At 37.1% G+C, this 27,306-nt stretch overlaps 1 protein-coding gene across 4 annotated transcripts in view; it reads right to left on the reverse strand.

Moving 5' to 3' along the window:
* CACNA2D4 (calcium voltage-gated channel auxiliary subunit alpha2delta 4) overlaps positions 1–27,306 on the reverse strand; it is a 2,573,275-nt gene that overhangs the window by 1,768,026 nt on the left and 777,943 nt on the right. For all 4 annotated transcript variants that reach the window (XM_044087505.1, XM_044087506.1, XM_044087504.1 and 1 more), the window contains one exon: positions 24,922–24,989. In XM_044087505.1, the coding sequence (XP_043943440.1) occupies positions 24,922–24,989 (68 nt within the window). The remainder of the gene's footprint in view (positions 1–24,921; positions 24,990–27,306) is intronic.

Raw genomic sequence — 27,306 nt, forward strand, 5'->3', positions numbered from 1 at the left:
TTCTCAGCTAATAAGTAAACCTCCAATGTACTAATTTTTTCCTGTGATACCTAAACTCAGTGTGTGGACACGTGCAAAACTGAGCCCTCTTTACTGTGTTTCTCTCATTACAGACATTACCTCATACTGCATTAATTTTTAAGCACAAGGTTTGCAATCCTGCTTCCACAGAATTCATAGAAATTTCAAGGCTACCTTGGTCTAATGACCATGCATGTTTTGTCAGTACCCAGCATCATATTTTACATCCTTTCTCAAGGAGGAAGAGGCCAGTTTGGATAAATTTAAAAGCATCTATCTAGTCAGCCAGGTTTATTTTGAAGGAAGATGTATAATCACACTGTTTAACCAGAACAGAAAGTGCTTGTGTGTCAGCATTTCATTAGCATGCTGTTTGTTGCATTTATAAAATTCTCAGTATGTCATTGTAAGTGGACAACTGCTTCACTTTACTTCAAGTGTGAGTGGATGTGTATATATCTGGATGTCAGCATATATGTACACATATATGTGTGTGTCTGGATAGACAGAGAGATAATAAGACACACATTAACATGCACATATGCATACAGACGCACAAATGTATGTCTGCGCACACACACACACACACACACACACACACGCATGCAGACAAATTCATAGACAATTAACACACTTGCTGTTGACATAGCCAGGTGTAATAACAGTTAAAGGTGTAATAATACTGTTATCTAATTCACACATTTGTTCTGCACTGTTTTATTAATCATTATATTTTTCAGTACATACTGTTACGTTTTTTCATCTCTTTCATTTATAGATAAAAAACCTTCAAAGGGCAATGTAACGGAGGAGAAGATTAACCTACACGATGGGTCTTCGTGTTGTATTACAAAGAGCCTTCTTTTTTAAAAAGCAAAACAAAACAGATTTCTTAGGGGAGTGGGTTCAAAGCATTCAAAGATATCTACAGTAAAGGAAATAATGAATAGCGCAGCCCTGCTTGCTGCAAATTACCAGTCTTCTAACACAAGAGTACAAAACATATCCCTTCTCCTACCAGTTTCACACATGTAGGTGTTAAGAAAAATGCAGCATATTTTTAACCATTGCATGGCCGGGATATACATAACCAGAGTTATAAAATCTATATTCACTTTACTTGTGGCTCACAAAATACATCAAAAATTAAATAATTTTGCCACTTAACTTTGAGGGACAGTGCAGCCTTGATGCATGACTAGTGACTTCAGAGAATGCCAATGGGAAGGGTGGGTCTGAGGCTGATGCAAGTCCATATCAAAGGAGTAAATTCTTCATACATACATTACAGTCAGCAAATAGTAAAGGGTAACTATGAAATAAGTCAATTAATAACCAAAATCTTGTGGGATTAAGGAAAGTATATACCATAATCCAATAACAGCCACTTTACATATCACATGAGGTACTTTGTATCATATGTCTGACATACAGAAGGAGACATTTTGGCAAAATAAAAGTATTGGCTTACAGATTTTCTTCTTCAGAAAAATGGATTAAAGAAGTGAGACTGCCCAATATGTAACACGTACATCTCTTATTCGAGGTGACAAACAACTGCTATTTCAGTCAGTGGGGATCCATTTGTATATCTTGCTTCCCATAACCAACTGCTGAGGAAATTAGTAGGCACTAGCAAATAACAGCAGGATACTGATGGGTGCAGCCGTAAAGAGTCTGATTCTGTGGAAGGGGATATAGTACCTGGCTCAGATGCATCTTTAAGTCTATCAAGGGGAATGAAGAGGTAAAGTGATATAAAGAAATCCAAAGTACAGGAAGCAGAGCACTGGTGGTTAGTGGTTCTAAAATTAAGATATATAATGTGAAAAACCTGGGTACACAATTCAACCAGCCTGTGTACGGGGAAATTTAACAAACTGGAAAAGGAAACAAATTGTACATGTATACACAAACTTCTCAAGATACTACCAGCACAGAAAAAATGCAACTAGAGATTTAATGGTTATGATCTTATTAACAGAAAATAAATTTACTGAACATCTCTGCAATGAAGGGAACCTAATGAAACAGCATGGGTAATGTGTATGCCTGTTGGGTGCCTTTGTCTTTCATAACCTTACAACTTAAAACTACTAAGATACAAAACTACAAATCTCTATATACTATGACAACAGAAGGAGCTTTTTACAAAATGACCCTGTTGCATGAAATACTCTAAAAGACAAAATACAAACAGTCATCAAACTGACTCTCTTTTGAAAGCTCTTTAAACAAATCTCACTAGCAAAATTAATTGCAGTTGCCGTAAGTTGCAATGTTAGATTTGAAGAACTGGTGCCTAGCTATCGTGCTAAAAATCGCACTGCCCATAAATGCAACCATAACAATACATAGATGCAGCTATGCAATCAGTGTATATACAAAAATAAATGCATCATTCTAGTATTCTTGTATATAAAGTAGTGCTTTGTGTAGACAGCATTTCTGTAAAAACATTACTTTTGTAGTTACTGAACTACAAGTAGTGGTTAGAATGTATTCTGAATGTAAATACTGGTTTGAAATGTACCTCTGAAGTCAATCTGTTTGAAAAATTGTTTTGAAAGTGTATTACTGCCTCTTGGTTCTGGTCATTGCTGAAAATGGCCATTGGACAACTTCCCTTGCTCAGTTAACAGAGCTATATCTAGGAATACCCAGTTAGCGAAATAAACTTGAGCCCCTGTTTGTTACTGTGCACAGTGGGAAACATAATATGCATATAAATGCCACTTCAGAAACTGAACTTTTAAAGATCTGCATGTTTTACGAATTCACATAATTATCAGAAAGCATTATTACAGCTTACTGCAGGCTAAGCTATTGGACAAACGTAAGCAAAATAAATGTGGAGAAAAAGTGAGATGGTTCATGTCGAATGACAGTAAAACAACATCTACAGGTCCCCAGTGCCTAATTGTATTAGTTTACAAGGACGGAAAAAACAATTCATTACCTTATGGGAGATTTCTAGGCCAGATCATTCTTATACGTGCATATCATGCCGCTCACTGTGAGCTCTTTCTGTCCTTCCTGTGTACCTTCAATGAGCAAACAATTTCAAAAAGCTGGATAAATATTCCAGTCTTAAACTTGCAGAAAACCATATTAAAAGGAGAGTGTATTTTAGTTTGTGTGTAGCTTAAATCGGTTAGATAAGATATAAGCACTTATAAAACAGAAATATTAAAAACAAACCAGAGCCATGGCAGTATAGACTGCAAATTGAACTATTCACTGGTGCTTCTGGCACCACAGCCAAATGCAAATTGAACTGTTCACTGGTGCTTCTGGCACCGCAGCCAAATGCAAATTGAAGTATTCACTGGTGCTTCTGGCACCTCAGCCAAATGCAAATTGAACTATTCACTGGTGCTTCTGGCACCGCAGCCAAATGCAAATTGAACTGTTCACTGGTGCTTCTGGCACCTCAGCCAAATGCAAATTGAACTATTCACTGGTGCTTCTGGCACCTCAGCCAAATGCAAATTGAACTGTTCACTGGTGCTTCTGGCACCTCAGCCAAATGCAAATTGAACTGTTCACTGGTGCTTCTGGCACCTCGGCCAAATGCCTTTTGTCTGAGGTACCAGAAGCACCAGTAAACAGTTTAATTTGCATTCTCTATTGCTCTGGTTCTGTTTTGTTTTTTTATTTTTCTGTCAGTTAATTAAGAGGCAGTATTCTCTCAGAGCAGCTAAGCATAGACTTATCTAGATCATTCTGTCAAAAGGCTATCATACTAAGCCATTTAATTTCCTTTTCACCTGGCTCCCCAAATATATGAACATTTTGCATCTTCTGAAATATCTAAAGTAGTGTTTTACTAATCTTAAAGGCATGTGGCCTCCCTTCTTTGTTGACCATAGTAAAACTATATTGAAATATTGCTAGATTTCTAGAGGTTTTGGCCCCTGAAAGGAAGGAAAATATTAGATAAATTAGTTTAAAAATGAAGGATCCCTCAGAAATTTTTGTCTCAGGAATATTTAGTTAAAGCCCTAACCTCTTACTTGTACAGTTAAATGAATGCAAATTTGCCTTCAAAATTTTACTAACCCTGATTGCCTAGGTATCAGCATTGTGTGATTAAGTTGATAAGTAAAGTGTTTGCGTGATTATTTTCTTTAAAATCAAATACAGCGCAAGGAGAAGGAGTGTATTATGTGAGGCTCTCCCATAGCAACCCTTTAATTTGTATTACTCTGGAGTGATACCGCACATAAAAAAAGGATCTGTTGGTGTTTAGCATGACTAAGCTATACAATAACACTCAGCAATGCTGTAAATCATAATGGTACCACCTATACCATCCTTAAGGATATTTGTAATACATTTTGAAATAAATTTAATGCCAAATTCACTCAAGAAAAATTCACTGAAATTCCACAAACTTCCAGATCTCTTTCTTTCCCCAAGATTATTATGGAAATCCCCTAACTATACTGTCTCAAGCTAAACATAATGGGTCTACTTCTAAAACCCAAAAGCTCACTTACCCGATTTTCAAAAGTCTGAGACGAAAAAACAAAATTCCAGAAGACCATCCACTCAAAATACCAACATTTCATTACAGGTAAGTAACCACTTGGTCAACCCGGCAAACACACTAAAACCGAAGGAAAGAAACCCACTCATGTGGGGGGCTGCACCCCCCACACCCCCCCCTAACTAAATATACCTACCCGGAGATCATACTACCGCTGAGGTAAGGGGCAAAGGTCAACATGCTGGCCAAGTGGTTACTTACATGTAGTGAAATGTTGGTGTTCCGAGCAGTCGGTCTTCTAGAGTTTTGTTTTTTTTTTGTCTCAGTCTTTTGAAAGTCAAGTAAGCTTTCGGGTTTTAGAAGGGGACCCAAAAATAACATCTCTATGGGCTCTGACAATATGCTTTGTTAATCAACAGCACCAGAAATGCCCTATCTGACCCCCTCATAAAACTGTTTAAAAGCATAACTACAGGGTATGTTCCAAAGGTAAGGAAAACTGCTATTGTTACATCACTCCTTAACTGGGGCCTCACCTCAAATTTGGGAACTATATACCCATCAGTCTAGCAAGCCTAATTTGTAAAGCATTAGAATGTATTATATCTGATAAAATCAAACATAGAAAATCTTATTTCTCTAGACTTGCAACTATATGGCCTTGTCAAATATAGATTGTGTCTCCTTACTTTAGTAAACTTTTTTGAGAAAGAAACTACAGTTGCACATAGTTGCCAGGCAGTTTATACAGCATAACTGGATCTAGCCAAGGCCTTTGACACCATTTTCCATACTGGAACTATAAATAAGCTTAAAGGCCTAAAGGTAGATGCTTACATTATAACATAGATCAGGTCACATACTGGCTGGAAGACAGAACCAAAGTGGTTAAAGTAGCAGGTGTCACCCCAGAATGCAAAAATGTGATTAGTGGCAATCATTGTTCAGGACTCAGTACTACGATCCCTTCCATTTAGCATCAAATTCTCAGATTTCCAAACCACTACCCCAGAGATGTAGTTGTTATACTAAGGATTTGCTGATGACTCCAAGCTGGGCATTGTCATGACTGAATACTCAGCATCTAATATGATATTACTGCAACAAGGTTTAAATGATACAAGTTGGGGGTATATTGGAAGTGGACATAAAATAACATGCAAATTTGTTACTTCTGGTAAACAGATCTCAACAGCAGCTTATAGTACAGTGATCTATCCACCCTGGTCTGATGCCTTTGTCAGAGACACCTGCTAACGTCTGGTCATCACGTAGCAACAGTAGTCAGGAAATTCTGCCTAGCCCAATTAGTAAGGAAGGGCAAACCTCTAAACTGCTATTATTTATTTATTTATTTTAAATTTGTTTACTGGGATGGTCCGACTGGGACAGTGCCCATTTTCGGTGGAGGCCTGGGGAGAATAGCTCCAGTCTAAGCTTAGATTCAAATTATCACAATAAGGAATAAAATTATAAACAAAGTTGACAAAAAAAATTAGTGTTACATTTACAGGATAAAAATGTAAAAACAAAAATATATACATAGTATCAAATAAAACAAGACTTTAAACACTTGAATATAGACAAATATATGGTTGAATTTATATATGTGGAGGAATGTAACAATCACTTAGGCAAAGTAGTGCATAGTTAGTAATACTTCTGTGGTGAGAGTTGCAGCTAGGAATGTAACTACGTAACTACTTATAGAGAAATATTTAGGCATTACACTATAACTTTGGCACTCAGGTTTAGCCTTTCTCCTCCTAGACTCTATTTCACTTAAAAAGTTAGTAGAAAAACACATTCTGCATCAATATGAATTTTCTGAACAATAAGAGAGAAAGGGCAAAAACAAGATGGAAAACCTGGGATGTTCTTAAAATGAAGAACAGCTAAGAGGTATGCTGTAGGGAAAGATTTATTATTCAGTCCTTCCCCCTCACTGAAATAATTTCCCAGGTTTCCTTTACATGCACTTGTAAAATGTGGTTCATCTATTCAAACGCAGGGAATGTTCAAAGACGAGTTATACAGGAGGGACAGAGCAGTCTCTCAGAACTAGGATGAATGGCCAGTGATCATACCTCTCAAGTGTCCAGATTGTCACAGAATGTCCACTACTAAGGGTAATTAGGAGGAGATATGAGACATTGGCCAAGAAAATAAGGGTCTCGGAAATGCAGCAATGTAATTGGTATGGTAATCAAGAAACGTTGGCTTTATTTCCAGAAGATGATATGTTGTACCTGATAAATCCAGGAAAAGACACTTCATTGTTGGGGGACATTTTGAGACAGTTTCAGGTCTTTTTCAGGATATAAAATTAATAAAGATAAAATTAAAAAAGACAAATTATGTACCTACACATCAATCGGCTGAGCAATACTGATATTTATGGGGGCACAATAAGATGCAGTATTTAGGAGTTTGTGCTTCTGTTGTAGCAGCTATTGATATGTGGGAAGAGACTAATCAAAGATAGTACAAAAACTGATAAACTGGAAGCTCTTCTTTATAGATATGGATAGTAAGATACAAGCACTAAAAATGTTTTATTGCCCATGGTTTTACATACAAGTCAGGCATATTTTTATCAACCAGAAGAGAAACTGTACACAACAATTAATAAAGAGTTGAGGAATTTATCTGGGAGGGACAGAGGGCAAGGGTTAAGTGATATATGTTGGTCCATCCAATGGAACAAGGTGGTTTAGGATTGCCTGATTTCAAGGGATATTTTAAAGCTACACCATTAAGGTCCCACATATACAACACAAGCTGAAAGTTATAATTCAAAGTAGAAAAGGATGATGATGGAGTGGGGGGGGGTTCAAGAAATAAGGACAAAGTGTGATTTTGGATGTAGATCATTAAGAAGAATAACAACAGCCATACAGAATGTTATATTCACCAAGTAGCAGAAAGTAGTCTAAGAATTAAGACAGCCAGAGAATGGAGAAAGTAGATTTTTGCACACATGGATGACTGTAAGTAGGGTTACAGAGAAAAGGCAAGAGGGGCTGGAATATACTGGATAAAACTTTAAGAGGAACCAAGGTTTTGGGAGCAAATAACTAGAGAGAGCATGGTAATAGAATGTGATGAGGTCAAGAAGACATTTGCACTGCAGGCTAGAGGCTGCCTTCCTACAATGTATTGATATCAGAGTACAGGGAAAGAGGAAGGGATATGGGAAAATAAAGTGAAAGACCTGCTCTGATAGAGTTTTAGTTGCATCTTGAATAGAAGCTGCTGTTGAAAGAGGATAATTAATAGGGCATATAAAATATTGCACAATAACTATAAGAATCAATCAGAGGAGGTTATAAAAACTAGGAAGAGAGATTGGATAAGCAATTTATAATGGGAGGAAATATGTATAGCTCCAAAGTATGCAACAAAGTCTAGAGGGTTTAGAATTTTTTCTTGGAATTCTTTGCATAGGTATTTTTATACCCAAGCAGACTCCAAAAAATGTTTTCTCAGGTAGATGGCAAAATTTGGAGGTGTGATATGAAAGAAAGAGAGGTAACTGGGAACATATGTTCTGGGAGTGTAACGAGTTAACAAATTTTAAAAATTCCCAAAAGAGTACTCTGTCAAAAACATTGGGTGAGCAAATGGCTGTAACTGAGGAAGTTATTCTTCTTAGCTGGGACACAGGATCTGAATTGCCTAGACATTATAAGGCCTTGTTAATGTGGCTGCCAAAAAAGCAATTACTACAAAATAGAAATCAAAGTCTAAACCAACTGCATTTACAGTACTGAATATTGGAACATAGATAAAAGAACTGTAAGTGGGATCTTTGGAAAAGAAAAGGAGCAAATTATATAGAAATAAATGAAATTAGTGGGAGCAATACATGCAGAATAATGTTCAGGAGGAGGCAGTGAGGTTAAAGCATACCTCTCAACTGTCCAGATTTTCACAGAATACCCAGATTTTTGCCTCCTATTTTTGGTTTGCTCCTTATAAAATTAGTGTTTTTTTTGGTAAATCATAGAGGATTGAAGTCACTAAATAGTAAATAATGACAGTCATTGAGTCTCAGACTTCATATCCTTCAGAAAATATATAATAATGAAAGGTCTGCCATACTAGCAAATTTTTAAGTTTATAGGAGCAATATTTTAAATCTGTCCCTATTTTTGGGCCTTTGTCCCCCCACTCCTTTTAGCTTTGTTTAGATTTCTTATATTAGAGGTTGAGAGGTATGGTTTAAGAGAAAGCAGGAATTGAGCAATTTATGGAACATTGGACTGACGGTTATAAAAAAGAACATTTATGATGTATAAGGTATGTAACTGGAAACATGTTAATACAGTTTGTTTTGTTTGCCTATGTTTTAACTGATAATTTAATAAAGGTGATAAAAACAGACTCCGTTTGGAATCTGAAAAAAAAAAACTGAATGGGTCATTTACGACTACAGGACTATAAGTATATATAGTATCAGCGGTCACTGCCCTTACACACTTGCTGCTTGACACGTCACTGGAGTTTTTTTAATGTTGAAGTACATTAAGGGAGGGCAAGCATGCACTTTTGAGTATGGGCTTTAAAACTGGATTATTTGTTTTGATAGCTTTTTAAAGCTGCTATTGTCTTATGACTGTCTGGGACACAGCTATCCCATTTTTGGATAAACATCATTTAGACCACTGCAGAACACTGGGAACAATGATTACTAGAAAATATTGTTTCTCTCTATTATAGTAGAAAATGAAATGGTCAAAGTATTATTATCCTCAAAATACTCACCATCTACAAAACCTGACCAGTCATTCTAAATCGCCATCAAGAAACTTATCTGGGAAGTTTTAGGTCAGCTGTACAATTAATGGAAGGAAGTTGTTTTAATTGGCTGCAAGAGGATATGGGGCAAGAGGGAGTAGAGTTTACTCACACTGAACCGTATAGCTGAACTATTTATTTTTGTTACCAGGGATTTATGAAAAGAGCAATCTCATCTTTTGAAGCTGGACAAGAAGAATGGTTGAATCATATTTCTATATATATTAAATGAAACAGAACCAATGAACTACTAAGAAAATGTTATTCCACTGCAAATCTAGTTTTGTAGACAAGTGTTTGAGGAAGAAATTGAATGGGATGTTAAAATTACAGAGCCACGTGGGAAATTGCGTATTGATCTGTCAATGCATTAGCACTAATATTTGTAGAGATTTTTCTAAGGAAAGGATGTATTGAGTTAATGATTTTATTCCTGAATCATTTCTAAACCAAACATATAGACATGCAATGGCAAACATCACAGAAAGATAAAATTGCCTGCAAGTCTTTAAATCTAAAATTGTCATCTAAGTACATACTATGGGTAATTTTCAGGTCATACTTTTCTAAAAACTTAGTAGAAAATTTAAATTTAATTTTCTTGACAACAGCTCAAGCCTAGGTTGTGTTGTTCTCATTATCAGTCTTGGACAGCAAAGCTAAACTACTTAAACCACGGGATGGTCTCACTGCTTTCTTGACTAGGCTTTTAATGGTCTTTGTTCTACCTACCTACTATCTGGCTGTAAAACTGAATGGTTTTATGCAACTGGAAGTATATTCCTAGGTAAAGTAACAGTACTAGGCTTATACAGCCTTTTAATTTGTATATTTTTTCACCATGCTATTCACAACAAGCATATACATTTGTCATTTTATCAGGCTGACACACTCGGTGTATATTTGAGTTACTTTGCAGATTGCCTCTGTTGTACAAAATATTGACTGCAGTCCTGTATCCTCAGTGCAGTTATAAAGAAAGGCACACTTATCTAAATAATACCGAGATAATCAGCAGGTGTGTAAATATGTATGCATTTTACATGGCTAGGCAGTACTGCTCATAGCATTACAGATTATTATCTTTACCTTCTATCTTGTGTTACACTGCTTTGTTAATAATCATTTAAAAAAAAAAAAAAAAATTGAGGTCCTGATGCGCCCCACCAGCCAGCTGCTTGGCAAGAAAACAAGCTTGCTGGTGCCACAGTATATTAGTTCAGCTTCAGTTTTAAGTGTTTATTTGAACTCTGTACATTAAGCTATTAAAGTGAAGTGAACTGGATAAGCCAATACAATAATATATGAAAATGATAAAGTCTTACTATTCCTGGGAATTGCACTTTAAGTATCAATGCTAAAGAATAAAATACCATTAAAATAACAAGAAAAACAAGAACACAAAACTAAAATTCAAAGAAAACAATGATTAAATGTAAATACTTAAATTCAGAAGACAAGATTAAGAAAAACATTTGTATCTTAACTACATCAACACAACCAATGTTTGTCTAATCCAGATAATTTTTCCAAGTATAAATCCAAAAGATCTGGAAAAAAAATTGAACCACAATGGATAGCAAAGCTAGTATGAATTAACCTGTGCCTGATAACCAAAGCTACAGAAAGTTTAACTTGCAGCCAGTCAAGAATTATAATGTACCTTAAAACTATCTCATCTGCTGAATCCCAAAAATAAGGTCTTCTACAGAGTCTCTCCTCATGGTGCCAATCCATAATGAACCATTAAAACAGACCAGTTGTTACAGATTGCTCAAGTTAGCAGGTAAATCAAAACCTATTTTCAATGTCTGCAGTTTGACAGGTACACTACAAAAGAATCTGTTTATACAGCATGACCCATGTTATAATTCCAGATAATGCTCACCTTATAATATGATTGCTGTGCTTTCAAACCAGAGTTCACTAGTGTTAATCTACCATCTCTTAAAGGGCAAAAGGCAGCTCAATACAGGTGAATGCAAGAAGTGTATTTCTTGAAATACTTCAAATGTCATTTCCCTGCAGGAAGGTATTCTATCGTGATTTTATGTGCCTACCTGTGCTGGATAGGTGAGTTTCTTAAATGCTGTAGAGTATGGCCAGATAAGACAAAAGTGCAGGGCATTTGATTAAACTTTCTTTAAAGGAATTAGACCTTCATGGACCTTAGATGCCTATCATGTAAATCAGAGGCATGATTTTAGGGAGAAAAAAGAAAACTGAGCACAGGACAATTTATTGTACTTGTGAAGATAGGTAAAGGCTGCCACCCTAGCTGGATAGAATTCTGTAGATAATTCTGTCATTTGTAAATATTAATATAAGCCACAGGCTTGTTCTCTTAAATGGAAGAAAATGCTGTTAAATGTGGAACTGCAAAAATGTAACAGTGCACTCTGCTGTAACAAAGCTGATAAGTCACACATTGTGAAATTCTTTGATCTAAAACTCGGAGCTGAGATGTCTAGAGGGAGGCATTCTGTCTATTGTTTTGAGGTCAGAGTTAATGGCTAGAATTTACATGTATAATTTATTTTATTGCTCTGGCTTCCTGACCAGCTGCAAGATCAAAAGGGCTATTAACCTCTGAGCTTCTGTTATCCTGGGAACCAGAATGAAATGATGTAATCTTAAATGAATCAGTGGTACTGTGTTAGTAATTTAAGCTCAAGAAAGAATGAGAGCTTTTGAGCATTTGTCTTGAAAACATCCAATTCACCAGCACTGCCTGTGTTCTATATGTAAGTTTATCTTAGAACTGTGTTTTCTCTTAGATATAGCTGGGAAATAGGAAGATTAGATTAGTTTTTTTTCTGTATTGATGTCAGAACTTTTCTACTGTATTATTTTAAATATTTCTCTGTGATCTCTGAAATCTTGGCTAGCACTGTGTAGTAAGAAGTATTGACTTGTGTTTTTATTATTTATTATTAAATATTTTTAAACCTTTCAACTGTGGCTGTTTTGTGCACAGATAATTTAAGCTCTAACAGTACATTACATGTATTTAGTGATATTGTACAAAGCCACTCCAACAAGCCTGGACTGTTCAGTTGCACTTACCATTTGGATAATAATATTGCACAGTAACACTTGGACACCCTTTGTTAAGGGCCTTTTGGTGGCTGATAAATATTAGTAGGTGGTGGCAAGTGGTACTACTGTATAGGCTGGATAAAAGGGGCATAGCTGGAGAACCTGTGCCAGCCTTCCCCAGGAGTGTCTGTGTGGTTGTATATAACTCCTATCTCAAAGTATGTGCATGTGTCAGCTACTTGGGCAGGGACACAAAGCACTGGTTGAACAGAGAGAGTGCTGGAGGTTTTAACTTGCCCACTAGGCTGAGATCTGGACCCTATAGCTGTACCAGTGGGGAGTCTTACTGGGGATCTGGAGAAAAAGGAAAAAACTGTCCCAGACTGACTGTGATCTCTGTGTGCTCTTAAGGGAAATTGTACTTTACTGTGTGTGCATTTATTATCCTTTCCCTATATGGACGCCCGTCACTGGTGTTAGTGTTGAGGACTGAGGCTCCGTGATTGCTGGGCCAGTGCACAGGTGTCACAATACTAGTTACAAACAGGCTTATGCTGCTTTGTAAATATTCCACTTATTTCTCTTTCCCTCTATATTTCTTCTGCACTTAATCCAAATAAAGCAATGGGGAATCTTTTTCTGACAGTTTGCCAGCAAGGAAATTTAGCAACAATAGTGCCAAAATAATGCAAGCTCCGTACCTCAGCTGCATTCTGTACTGTTCTTTGTATAATTTAATACAGCCTGTTTCAATTGCTAAAAAAATTTTTTTTTGATCAGCTGTGACTGTTTATTTTTTTGTTTCCTAGCTTGGTATGTGGACTGATCCAATGGCAATCTGATCCAGAGGAAAAACACAGCAGAAGCACAAAACTAATTAGAAATGTTATAATAATATAATTCAAAATATATTTAAATTGTCATTGCAGTAAATGCACTTACAGGTTCATAGGTGATTATTAAGCCAACAACCCCAGGGGGGCCTTGTTAAGCATGGCTGTGCTCCTTAAGTATATCTGGTGGTTTTGATACCCTAGGGTTGTTTTATGTGTAGGCATGAGTATGAGTGGTCAGCCATTTACAGGCTGCCTCTGTCTACCAAAGACATAGGTGCCAGACCAGGGTTAGACTTCTGATTCTCCATCCACTGGTCCAAGTTATGCTTGACATGGGTTAGAGAAGAACTCTAGCTGATATGGATGGGAAGCCTGTTCCAGAGAAGGGTTAGTCTCTGAGACACATACCTGTCCCTCCAGCATGCCCTATTTATGTTGCAGGTGAGGTTTGGGTACCTACATCAGATAATTCTGATATTTATTTTGCAGATGTGTAACAGGTTCACCATAGCAGGATCAGAGGATGTTTTGTATGCCAAGCATAGATTGCCTGCCTGTAGGATTCTGAATACAGGGATAGTGCTTTGAGGTAGTCTGAGCATGACATGTTGTTTAAACCCTTCAGTTGTTACATATGCTTGGTTAGCTACATACTGAAGTGCATGTTTTACTCAATGACTGGTCTAACAAGGGCCGGGTACAGCAGAACAAGGACATCCTTGGACCTGGATTCCATAGTCATGCTTATAAGTTGTGCAACATAGAAAGATTCCTTACCACTGTAGACACATGGTGGTCAACTACATGCATTCCTAAATCCCTGACCATTGAGTCTACTCTTAGGGGTGTATTATCAATGTGCTAGTTTCCAGTGGTAGCCATACTTCCCAAAGGGTACTGTTCTGCATTTCTTGGCACTGGGTTTTAGACCATGGATCTGGGACTAGTCATATTTCTGTGTCAGGCCTTCTTGGAGGATATTTGTATCTTTGGGATATTCTATGACAGCAGACAGTTTGCAATCATCTGCAAACTTGGTCACCCTGAGACTCTTGACACTGGACTTAAGTTCAAAGGAGTAGGTGCCAAAACAAACTGGCCTCAGCACAAAGCGCTAAGAGACTCCACTTGTGACTGGCCTCTTTCTGAATGTAGAACCAAATTAACACCAAACTCCAGAGAAAAATGCCTTGTACCAAGAAATGTCACAGACATGAAACAGAGTCATACCAAAAAGATTTATTTAGCACTTTCGTTAGCTTATGTCTTAAGACTTCTTCAGAATAAAACATACAAGCAGAAAACACATATTTAAGAAACACTCATTGATCACATGATAATATCACATGATAATATCAACAGATTCAATCAGTTATGATTACTAGAGATACAGATTTTTCCACCCGCTGTACAGTTCTTAGCAATATGCTTTCAATGGGTTATCCTGGTTTCCTAATAGAAAAGGTGAGGAATGAGATAGTGGCAAAGAGGAATGAAGGGATGTTTTGCCTATATTGTGGATTAAAGGCATAATTTACCCAAATAAAGTTGAATTATTAGCACCTAATGTAACGAACAACTACCAATGTCCCTCAACAACCAGGTTTTCTGTAGATTACCATTCTATTCAGGGCATTATATACAGGAACTGGCAGTTACTCCAAGTACAAGAGGGACTGACTGAAAAACTTGGAAACAAGCCCAATATAGTATACAGGAGAGGGTGTACTATTAAAAATATGTTGGAATGGAAAGAGAAGAATTCATTAGGAAGAGGGAGAACAGGTACAAAAATGTGCGTTTGTGCACAATGTTGCCACATTTTCAACAAAGAGCATTAGAATCAACTCCCTACTATAAAACCTAATGGGCTTTTTAATTGCAACTCAACAGGGGGTAATTTATGCTGCTATGTGTTCCCAGTGTCCTGGAGTTTAAATAGGGAAAACTACACGCAGATTCAAGGAAAGAATTTATGAGCATATTAGGGACACGAAGAACAAAAACACTAACAACAATCTATATAAACATGTGGAAATATACCCCACACACAATTTTCATTTTTTTGTTTTAGAAGGGGTAAGAAAAAACCTTCGAGGGGGACCTTGGGCAGATATGTTTGAACTTAGAGAACTTCTTTGGCAGATAAGGTTGAATGCTCAAGTTACAGCTGGGCTGAATGACACCTGCAGTGTTACTAGTTTTTTAAGGCTGTGTTCATACTGTGGTTTGGTAACCTTTATTTGGTTGCTAGGAGAATAACTGATTGAGTAATTTTAATCTGTTTTTTTATTGGTGAAGATATTGTCATGTGATCGATGAATGTTTCTTAAATATGTGTTTTCTGCTTGTATGTTTTATTCTGAAGAAGTCTTAAGATATAAGCTGACGAAAGCGCTAAATAAATCTTTTTAGTGGGATTCTGTTTCATGTCTGTGACATTTCTTGGTGCACGGCATTTTTCTCTGAATGCGGACTCCCCTAGCCTATCATCTTGGGTCCTGTGAGTCAGCCAGCTACCCAGCAGGTGACATAGGGGTTTTTACCTAATTTTATGAATTTGTCAACAAAGCCTGAGTGAAATATTGTGTCAAATGCTTTGGCCAGGTCAAGGTAGGCAGTATACCTCATTTTTTCCTCATCCATTGCTTTGGTGAACTTCTCCAAAAAGTCCACCAGGATCCGTGGGTATGACCTGCACTTGACAAAACCAAAGTGGGTTTAATTCAGTGTCTGAAGTTTTCCTATGTCATTGTTTTTATTTCCATCATAATTGCTTCCAAGGCTTTGCATATGAGGGTCTATATTATATGTTCGAAGTTTGAAAACTTCAAATGTTAAATAATTGAATTTAAATGTTTGAAGTTTCAAACATCAAACATATAATAAAAAAATATAAAACAACAAATGGAACTTACCTGACTAGTGTAGGGCAAGCCTGCGCCTCATCCCCTCTTTAAATATACTAACTCCAAGACCACACTATAGTGCAGTAAATGGAAGATTTCCCTTACTGCACTGTACTGCGGTCACGGAGTTGGTATATTTAAAGAGCTGGGGGTGTGGAGGGTGCATGGGGGCTTGCCCCCCTGCCTACAGTCATTAGTTTTGGGTTTTTTTTTTTCTTTTTACATATGTTCAAAGTTTTATAACTTTGAACATTTAAATTTGATATTTTAATGTTCGAAGTTATAAAACTTTGAACATATGATATAGATCCTGCATATGAGACTAGTCAGATTTATGGGTCTGTAGTTAACCTCAGTCCATAGATAGTCTGCTTTTGTGAAGAGGAATGACATTTGCAATCCTCCATTCACTTGGCATAAAGCAGTCTGGAGGCTATGGGTAAATAGTGATTCTAATGGTCTCTATAGGTCAGGTTTTTGCTACTAACATGGCATCATGGGATATTACTGCAGCCCATAGATGCAGTGTTCTTGCCTTGGAGAGTGCGGTGAGGATCCATACCTTAGATAGCTGGGGGAGTTATGGTTAAGGGTATTTCCTGGGCGGTTTCTTGGGAATGGAGGTAAAACTGGAACTGAACTGATCTTTATGGCCAGTAGATTTGCTATATATTCTGGCTCAGTGTAGGTGGGTCCATTCACAACTAGTTTAGCACATTGCTGTGTATTGCTTTTGAGGTTAGTGACATAGCTGAAGAAAGCCTTCTGATTGTCTTTGGCCTAGGTTGATATTTTTGGCATGATTTTCTTCCTTTTGTTATACAGCCCTACTGAAGCTGGGATTCTGCCAGGGAGGCTTGTTTTTTGAGTATGTCATGTGTTTTTTCCATGAAGGTTCAGCTGTCTCTGTGCAGCTGTTAATATAATCTTATAGGGTTTCAGTGAACAATTCTGCATAGGCAGAGGTGTTCTCAGGGTTTCGGGAGCTTGAAAGTTTGCCATGATGTCACTGAATACTTGGAAGTTTGCCTTAGAATAAATCCAAAAAGGAACCAGGGTTAGGCGGGGTCATGGATTTTCTTTTTATTTCAAAGGAGACAACTTTATGGTCTGACTTGACTACTGAGGACATTACAGATGGGAGGGTGCAGTGTTCTCCCATGTTTGTGAGGACCAGGTCAAGGATTTTAGTGCCCCTGGTGAGTGTATGGACCATCTTGTTCCGGGTGTTAGTGTTTAGAAAGTCCAGGAATCTGCATGTTTGGGGTCTTGTGCGATTCCCATTTCATAGCATTGTAGATAGTCACCCATGATTATTGTGTTGGGTTGAATGGGGAGTATATTCATCATATTTAAGTAAGAGCTATGGGTGCCCTGAGTCACAGAGGGGGAACTATAGCTTGCAAGGTTATGCTATGGGTGCTTTCCTATGGTTATTTCAACTTGAAGAAGTAAAAGCACATCATACTGGTTGACAAGTCTTGAGGAGTGCTGTTTTTGACTTAACTTGAGACATGTCTGCCTTTTGTTTCTTCCTGTGTAGTAGCTGGTCTAAGTGTGTGGAAGGCATTATAGCCCTGCACTGCCAGGGTGCTGTCAGTGTTATGAAACCATGTTTCAGTAAATGCACAGACATCTATCTTCTCCAGAATCAGGAGGGTTTGCAGGGAGTGGACTTTCTTGTTTAGACTCCTGGCAATAAGCAATAGCACCTTCAGATTTTCTGGGATTGGTTTTGCTATGTCAGAACGTTTATTGGGTTGGCAATGCCTAAAAAGGCACTATACGGTAGACAAAGTTTTAGCCAATATTTTAAAGCCTAGAGGGGACAGGTACAGACTATCCCTGGCAAAACAGTGTGGTCTGTCAACCTAGGCTGACAAGTGTTGTACCACGTTTGAATGACACCAAAATCTAAGCCAAATATTAAAGTCAATTATCTTTTGTTTATATTGTGGCATCATGTTTGGAGAAGGTAGAATGCTGCCTGTGCTTATAACAGCCTGGGATGAATATTCTGAGCGGTTCATGATGTCTTTCTTCTTACAGTCTAGTACTTCTCAGGTCATTTACACCCACGTGAACTATGACTGAGTTATAGTGGTATCTGTGGTTCAGTGACCTCAGTGCATGATTGATCTGCTGAATCCTGGCCCTGTTGGACAACTGACCACCATTCTCTCCTTACTCATCCTGGTGAGTGGAACATCTGTGTGTCTCACAACTGATTCTCCTATGATCAAAATATTGGGTTGTGTGGAGGCATGCATTATGGGTTTAGAAGTTGTGCCACCATGAGTTCTGACTGTATGCGTCATGTTGGGTGGTATTTTGGTAGAGTACTTTTGAGGTTGTTGAGGATACTTATTGTAAGTGCAACATTTGTGAGGCCTTTGTAGTTTCGGGAGATTATATTTAAGAGCCTCTGCATATGTGGGTCTCTGCACCTGGTGCATGCTATATGTGGTGGTTATAAAATGTATGTTTCTGGCAACGTGCTTAGTATTATAAGTGCTTGTATAAGAGAGTCTTGCCTCTAGTGATAACTACATCTCTCCCATACTTTATCAGTTTGTTTAAAAAGTAGGTGGTTGTCAGTAAAAATTGAACAAGTCCTACATTGCAGAACTCTCATATCCACTAAACTGGCTGCAGGATGGCAGGAAAGCACATATCCATTGTTACAGATCTTTATTATGTGATCTACACGGTACAACAGGGGTTTACAGCTGGCTAATTTGTGATCTGTAAAAGTATAGCCTATAATCAATACTATCTAATACTAAACTCATGAGGTGAGTAAAAAGTCAAAAGTACCTAATATAGCATACATGAATATAACAACAGAGAGATATGTCTTCAAGACAAATACCAGTGGTGTCCCTCAGGGACTGGTCCTGGGACTTCTCTTCTTTGTTATCGCCTTCTCTAACATTAAAGCAAATACCAAAGGCATCTGATGACTACAATCCTAGAGCTGTTGTAAATACCCCAGATGACAATGTATTTTTCAGGTGGGTCTAACTCATGCTAACAAATGGTGCCTAGACTGTGGCCTCAAACCAAAAGCCAATAAATTCTGCATTGTTTCCATTGGCAAATATGGGCACTCCTGCTCTTATCACATAGGCTACATCCCCTCACTCAAAACAAAACTGACTTACTAAGTAGGTATTTGTGCATCTTTATTTACAATGAATTATCCTTTGACCACCATATGACTACTGTTGTTAGGAAATGCTTTTATATAGCCAAATTAATCACCAGGAGCATATCTTCTAGATCCACTAAACTCAGTGTCCTCAACTACTCCTCCCTTACCAGAACACTACTCCTCCCTTACCAGAACATTAATAGAATACAATGTTCCCTTTGGTATGTTCTTGATAGGCATATGACCCAGCTCGAGAGACCACAATGTTTCCTTCCCAAAAAATCAGCAGCATGTCCTCCTTGAGTTATGCTGACTGCCTAGATGCTCTCTCACGCTTTCCTCTTTCTGATTATTGAGAGGAGATCTTTGCCTTGCCTACAGATTTTCAAAAGATCTTATCCTATGTAACCCTCTACACATCCAGAAAACTAATATCACTTTATACACCTGTTCAAGTGGCCTAAACTATCACCAAAATATAAATAGGATCTGTTAAGAAGATATATATCTTTTCCAGACAATAACTCTTTTATGGAATAGACTCCCCTTAGAGGTAAGGCAGAGGAGCGCCATGACCCTTTTTAAGAATAACCTGGATGACTGGATGGGCAGTTATGACTACACCCCTGATCTGGTCCCTCTAGCTCTTATGGAAAGGGGTTGAAACTAAGTTTAAGTAAGTCATACATTTACAAACTGGTAGAAGCATTGGTTGGACAGCAAATGGTCCACTGGATCAATGGCCTGGTATGAAACCATTAACTTATAATTAAGGAATGTAAATCAAATCATTTACAGGCAATGTTCATGCTCATTTCAGGTATGGGCATTCATAGCTGCTATAAAGTACAATGTCTCAAGGCTAGAAGTCAGTATAATAGTATATTGCACAAACAAATATGACTTAGAAAGCTTGTTAATGTTCTGTTTAAATTTCATTAATATCCATGTCCAACAAAACAGGCATAGACAGAGCTGGGCCATGGTCAGCTGGGGACTTAGGCAGGGTAATGGCTCAGGCCCCCCCTACAGTACTCCCCCCCCAGCCATTCCAGTGTCTCATTACTTGTCTATTTCTCCCCAGTTACCATAAACCCTGTTCAAACCTGTACAATTATTAGAGATATTAGAGATATTAGAGATATTTAAAACTTTTATTTGAAATAGCCCAAACATTGATAGCCATTTGCTAAACAAAACAATACAGTCTAACAATGAAAACAGACTTAGCATGAACAGTAAGCTTCTCTGACCTTGAAACTCACATTCATTGAAATAACCTACATTTAAGGAAAATGCATCTGCTCAGTGGCGGACCAAGTTTACCTTTGGGCTGTTTTCAAACCATAGGCTGCCTTGCACAATTTTTTTTGGACCACATCTCTTCTTTGATTCACCTTCCTGATTGTATTAAATTACATTCTTTGTATTATACAGCACCACTTGTTAGACTGTTTTAAATTTCTAGGTTTGAGCATTTTCCAGTAAGCAATGAAACAAAACGTATGAACCAATAAGGACAAAACCACCCATTACAGAACATTTCAATCACAAAAGGCCACTCAGACTTCTACCATTACAATCCACCAATATCAGTCAATATATACAATCTTTGCAAGCATAAACCTCAGCTGAATAATTCCACATTAAAGAGATCTGTAAGTAATGAAGAGATTGCTGCTGGTAAGCAATGTTACATTTCAGTGTTTCAAATACAAATGCAGTGCCTGTTGCTCTTGAAGAATAAACTGCCCATTTTACATTAAAAAATGATAAGTTGGAAATATTGCAATAGGGGATGGCTGCCAAACTGGCAACAGGTTCATAGTTACAAGGCATCTCATCCAAAAGGGGACACAATCATGAGCGTAGCACCCCATCCCCCCTTAAAGGAGACACTGTGATATTAGCACTCCATGTACATGGTGTGGTACTACAACCCACAGCCTTCTGTACCAAAGGCAAGTATGCTACTTAATGTGCTACTAACACTGTTTTTAAAATTTATAGCATAAACACTGATGATGGCCATTTGCTAAATAAAACAGTTGCACATTGAAAACAGACTCACCATGAGCAACAGTAAACTTTCCTTGAAAATGCACTTAAACTCAACAGTTTGGCAGTTAGTGTACAGGATTCAGACTCTAGGGTCCTGTAAACCCTGAATGAGTTAAACAACCTGCCATCCCTAACTAAGACCACACACCCACCCACCCACACACACACACACGTATATTCTTATTCACAAATAGGCCCTCCGCATTCATCCAGATGGCAACAACATCCAAATCTGAGTTCATTTTTAATCACACTCAGTTTAAATATGTGAGTCATATTAAAGATGCACATACAAATGCTACAAAGGATGCACTCTGCGTGCAGCCTTAAAGAAGAAATGTAATGTATGCAGAGTGCATTGTTAAAGAAGAAATGTAAGTTTTTGTGGGAGCCTCCTGGTCAGTGGGCCCCTCTCCCCAGCTAGTGGGCCCTTCAAGCCGATAAACCCTAGGCAAAGGCCTAAGTCACCTAGAGCTGAATCCAGATCTGGTTGTAGGATAAAATTAGTAAAACAAACCAATTAAGCAGTCAAGAAACTATTTATGCTGTTTGCAGTTACTGCTAATAAGTCGCATATGCTAAGTATATAATTGCCAACATTTCACATATTTACTTATCACCAAATGTACAAGAAAGAGAAAAATATCTGTAGTTATAAAGTGAAACATATTTTTCTAGCAGGCCTTGACTTTTAAAAGAATAAATGTGCAAGGTTGTGCTGCCCCTGGATTCTTCTCTGTGGTCAGCAGGAACAACATTCTTGTGATGATGTGAGGTATTGCTATCTATGCCAGGAGAAGTAGGGCAGTGGATGTGTACATATTCCAGCATAGCTAGTTGGAGTGTTTTTTAAAGAATGATATGTCATTTGTATATCAAACTGATTTGTTTAGGTGCTTATGATTAAAATGTATTTGTAAAGCTGTTTGTGTTAAAAATGTATGCTCCTCTCTTTTGCCACAACATTATACGCCTGCACATTAAATGTAAATTTCTGACTGTTTTCTGCTTGTAAATGCCTAACTTCATCCAATATGTGATACATAATTTCAGCATGTGTCTGGTTAAAAGCTTAACTCCAAGTTGTATTTTTTACATGATCATTGCACAGCACTGTATAAATTATTTTTATTATATTTTCTCTTTTTTTTGTACCAATGTTCGGAGCTTTTCTCCCGAGGCCTCCCCTGTAAATGGACCTTGTCCAGTTGGAATTTCCCAGTTAACAAATGTAAAATAAAATAAATAAATAAATAAAATAAATAATAAACAGTAGGTCTAGCTGGACAGAAGAGAAATACAACTGTATTTCAGACTTTATTGTAACAGTTAAAATGAATATATTATAACAGAGGATACTGGAAGAGAAGAGGTTAATCTTGGTTCAGCTAACTTTTAAAAATATTCTGAAATTAAATTACCTGGTTTAGGCCATAAAAATTGTATCTTACAGTTCTGATTGCAGCCAGAGACAAAACATCTGTGAAAACCAGGACTAGAAATCCTACTGTATTGTCCTTAGGGGCGAACGAATTGCTACCCTGGAAGGGTGGATGCTTTTGAAATGATTTTATAGCTTCCAGATGCTATAACACATCTTAGCAAAGCTCTGTGTGTGTATTATGACATATATGTGCTAGATTCTAGTTCAGTTTCTAGTAAAGGAGGTAGTGTGGGAACCAGTGTCAGATAACCAGATATATGTGATGTCATTCTGTAATCCAGCAAGGAAATGATGTTTTAATACTGGTTGAGACAGAAGTCTCAGGACAATCTGTTTTTGAAACCTGACAAAGAAGAACCACTCACTTACTTCATCTTGCCTTGCTCTAGTAAGTGAACTAGGGGACAGTAATTCTTTAGATCAGTCAGGAAAATATAGTGAGATTAGTTAAGTATTGTCTTTCTGTTATCTGTGTGAACCTTCCTATCTGTGTTATTTTTAATATTTCCTGTTACTGAAACTCTGGTCTTTATTGTAAATAGATATTTAGTATTTTCATGTTCTTTTATTCTTAAATATATTTAAACTTTTCATTGTGGCTGGTCTTTTAGAGAATATTTTAACCTTTGAGAATACTTATATTTATTTGGTGACACTGTTGCCCTCCCTGAAAGCCTTGCTGCATTGGTCAAACACTACCATTTGCATTAGTATTAATGTTACACAGTATAATTGGGTATCCTTGTAAAAGCCTTAGAGTAGCTGGCTTTGGAGTGTTTTGGTGGCAGTATCTAACTTATTGTCTGGGCAGAAGGGCATAGCTGGTAATATGTGCCATCCTTTCCCAGGTGTGTGTGTGTGTGTGTGTGTGTGTGTGTGTGTGTGTGTGTGTGTGTGTGTGTGTGGTGTATATATGAAAATTAAATCTCAAACAGTGTGTGTGTGTCAGCTACTTGGAGCAGGGACACAGAGCACTGGTTTCACAGAGAGTGTGGTGGAGGACTTGGCATGGAGCACTTGGCTGAAGACTCTCCTCTACAGCTGTGTAAGTGGGAAGTCTTATTTCAGGGCCTGGAGAAAGGGAGAGAGAGAGAGAGAGAAACCCAGGCCCAGGACGGGAGTGTGTTCCCTGTGTGCTCTAAAATTGTGCTTGGTGCAGAGAGCTGCATCTGGAAATACTGTGTCTATCTTTCTTCCAAGTGAATGTCCTTCACCAGTGCAAGTAGTAAGGACTAAGATTCCTTGATTACTGGCCCAGAGCAGGGAAGTCACAGTATTAAAGATTATTTATTTATGTATGTATTTATTTATTTATTTTTGAGAACAGCATCATGCTTTCTGGTACCATTTTAGTTTGTCTTTCCAAAATGTAGAAGAATGACTTGAACTGATTCATTCAATAGGTCAGTGAGTGGCAAACATGATAGAAAGATCTTGGAACTTGGCTGCAGCAATCCTAAAATTTGGGTATATAAGAACATTTGTACAGACTCTGAAAAGTGCTGCATATAATATTGTTCTAACTAAAAATAAAACAGCATAGCTGCACTGTGCTTTGAATGCTTTTTTCATAGTCAGTGAGTGATACCTCACATTGTTAATCAATGTAGAGTTTTTTGTTAACCCATGCATTACAAACGTAGAATGGCACAGATTTTTATGGAAACTCAAAATAACAACCCATCTCCCAAGAACTGTAATTCAATAGTTTCATTCTGTGCTCATGACTAAAACCTCTATTGTATTAACCTTTAGGTATTCACAAGTATTAAAAAAATACTAGAGCTGAAAAAAAGTGTGCATGAAACATCCACAAGTTACCTAATGTATATAACTTAACTGACACAGCATAACTACTAAATAACACAGTTAATGGTGGCTCTAATGACTTAATCAGTTCAATGGCATCTTAAATTTGTTTGGTACCAAAACTGTTACAGAAACATTTCCAGATACCATGCTAAACATAAAAGAAATCACCTACACATTTTAAAACATGCATAAATGATTCTTCTTTATACTTTATTTTAGCAAACGGAAATTGGAACAAAACTGGTTTTACATATTCCCATTTGTCTGTGCTCATATGAGCAGAACAAGGACTTAGAATTCTCATTGGGAAGTGCATTTCTTCCTTTCTTTTTTTAATCAAGACCTTTACTCACCTTCCTCTTCAGTTGTACTTCCAATGACTATATACTCTCCATGACCCCTTGACAAGACAACACCAAGGCTGTATGGAATGACAAAGAATCTATAAGTTTATGTAGATCCGAAAAATCAATAACAGCCAGGACAATATATATTTATTTAATTATTATTCTAACAGCAGATGTATTTTAAGTGAACTAGTCAAAATTACCCAATACACAATCTGTAATTAAAGTAGTGTTCTGAAAATGATCTGCATTGTTAGATACACATAATATGAAATACTGTTTTATAGCCTGAAATGGAATTCACATTTAGCACTTAGTGTCACAAAGATATTACATTATATGCTAATGCCACTCAAGGATTTAACTATTTCAATATTTCATTAATTCCAATTATTTTTATAATGCACAGTGAGCCTTTCTAGCAGTTTACTCTTCTAAGAGCAATTTAATATTTCCATAAGTCTGCATTATATTTTAATTGCTTTTTCAGTTGCAGTTTTATTACAGTTACCATATTATCTAGGCCAAGTGCTTCTTTTAATAGTTCATCCTTCCTTCCAATACAGATTATTATATCTTTTTATTTCCTCCTTATGTAACACACAGGAGAGTTTGTTAATCTATCCATATATGTGAGTTTACAAAGACCACTTTTGTAAAATTGAGTCACACAATTTCACTTCTTCAAAATCACTATTTTCTGTTTGTCTACAAACATACTTATGACTGACAATTCACTTCTTAGGACATTACATAATGGAACCCTGATTAAACTGTAGGTTGTATGAATTTTTTGGTATCACCTTACTAATATAGTGTCTTTGAAATCTGTTTTGGCAATAACATTTGACTGGTTGTAAGTATCACAGGATTTACCCATGGTTGGTGAGATTTGATCTTTATGGCAAAACCCGAGTGATCAAGCAAAGCCCTTCGTGGGTAAACCTTGTGATGCGTACACTCAGTTTCAGGCTATTGCTATTATAAAATGATATTATTTAAGAAATAAGTTGCTTACCTTCTTTAAATAATGTCATTGTATAACAGCATTTTAAGGTTCATCTGCTTCCTCAAGTTAATTGTGATGTATTGTGCATGTGTGTGTGGCACATACATCCATACACCTGCACATCACATCAGCGCAGAGAAAGAAGAGAGCATGTCCATGGCATTTTATCTCTCTTTCTCTACTCCCAAATTCGTTTATTGTTTTTTCTCCAACACTCTGAGACATGATTGCAGAAATTCTCAGTAGTTTACAGAAAACTAAAATTGTATGACTGAAAGTTTAAAAACACAAAGAAAATGCAGGTTACTCTACAAAACTCTGGGAAGTTTATATCGATCATAGTAACAGTAATTATACTCTTTGGGTGTTGAGTTTTCAGAACGTCCCACAGTTTTCTCATATTTTGCATTGTTCATCCTAAAGTGTAAGCGTTCTAAAGCATATTTCAATAGGAAGCTGGATGTAGAACAATATTTTAGTGGCCAGACTTCTTTCTGTTGGTATATGTCGGATTTACAATGAGCTGTCCAACCAGCATGTGCATTTTTGAATAGTAATGACATTTTATTGTATAATTTTCTATACATCTGGTATTTTATTATACGAGTACTTCTTATATTCCCTTTCTTAATGGTTAACATGTATTTTCCATTATTTCCCCCAAGTGCATTATTCCATAACGATTTTATATTTAAATATCTATCTACCCTATCAGTCCCCTTGATGTTCTCTAATACAATTTGAGACTTATGTCTGTCCTTTTTAGTGCATACTGCCTATCATATTGAACATTGATGAAAGCTTTATATCACAGCCTCCGTCTGTCTCCAATATATATTTAACCAAACTTTATCTAACATGGTCATTGTTTTACTGCATTCAGTATAACTCTCTTCTCACATTACTTAGGCATAATGTCTGTCTTCAATAGTATATCTGAAAATAAACACCCTGTAACAATTGAGTTTATATCATAAACTCGAAAGACTAAAACATCAAATGACATAACATTGAACCTGAAACATCGAAGACTGAGATTATCGAAGCTGTGGAACATTGAATTCTTACCCAGGGAAAGAATTCAGTGGGCCATTTCCGCGGCTTCACTATTACCTCCACTGTGGTGCGATCTCGGAGTTAATATATTTAAGTAGGAGGGTGTGGGGGCACAGCCCCCCACATAAGAAATAGTTTGTAGTGTTTGTGTCTTCCGTGTTTTGTACTGGAAGAATCGTTGTGTGCTGCTTTGTTGCTTTTGCATTTACGATTTACTTTCAGTTGTGCACATTAGACTAATTCACATAAATGTTTGCAGCTTAGTGTTATTTGGTGAATGGATGGTGTTGTGATGATTACAGAGGTGTGGTTGTGTTTGCTAGGGT

The sequence above is a fragment of the Protopterus annectens genome, chromosome 11.part0 (assembly GCF_019279795.1).
Source record: "Protopterus annectens isolate FY-2018-M chromosome 11.part0, PAN1.0, whole genome shotgun sequence".
Lineage (NCBI taxonomy): Eukaryota > Metazoa > Chordata > Ceratodontiformes > Protopteridae > Protopterus > Protopterus annectens.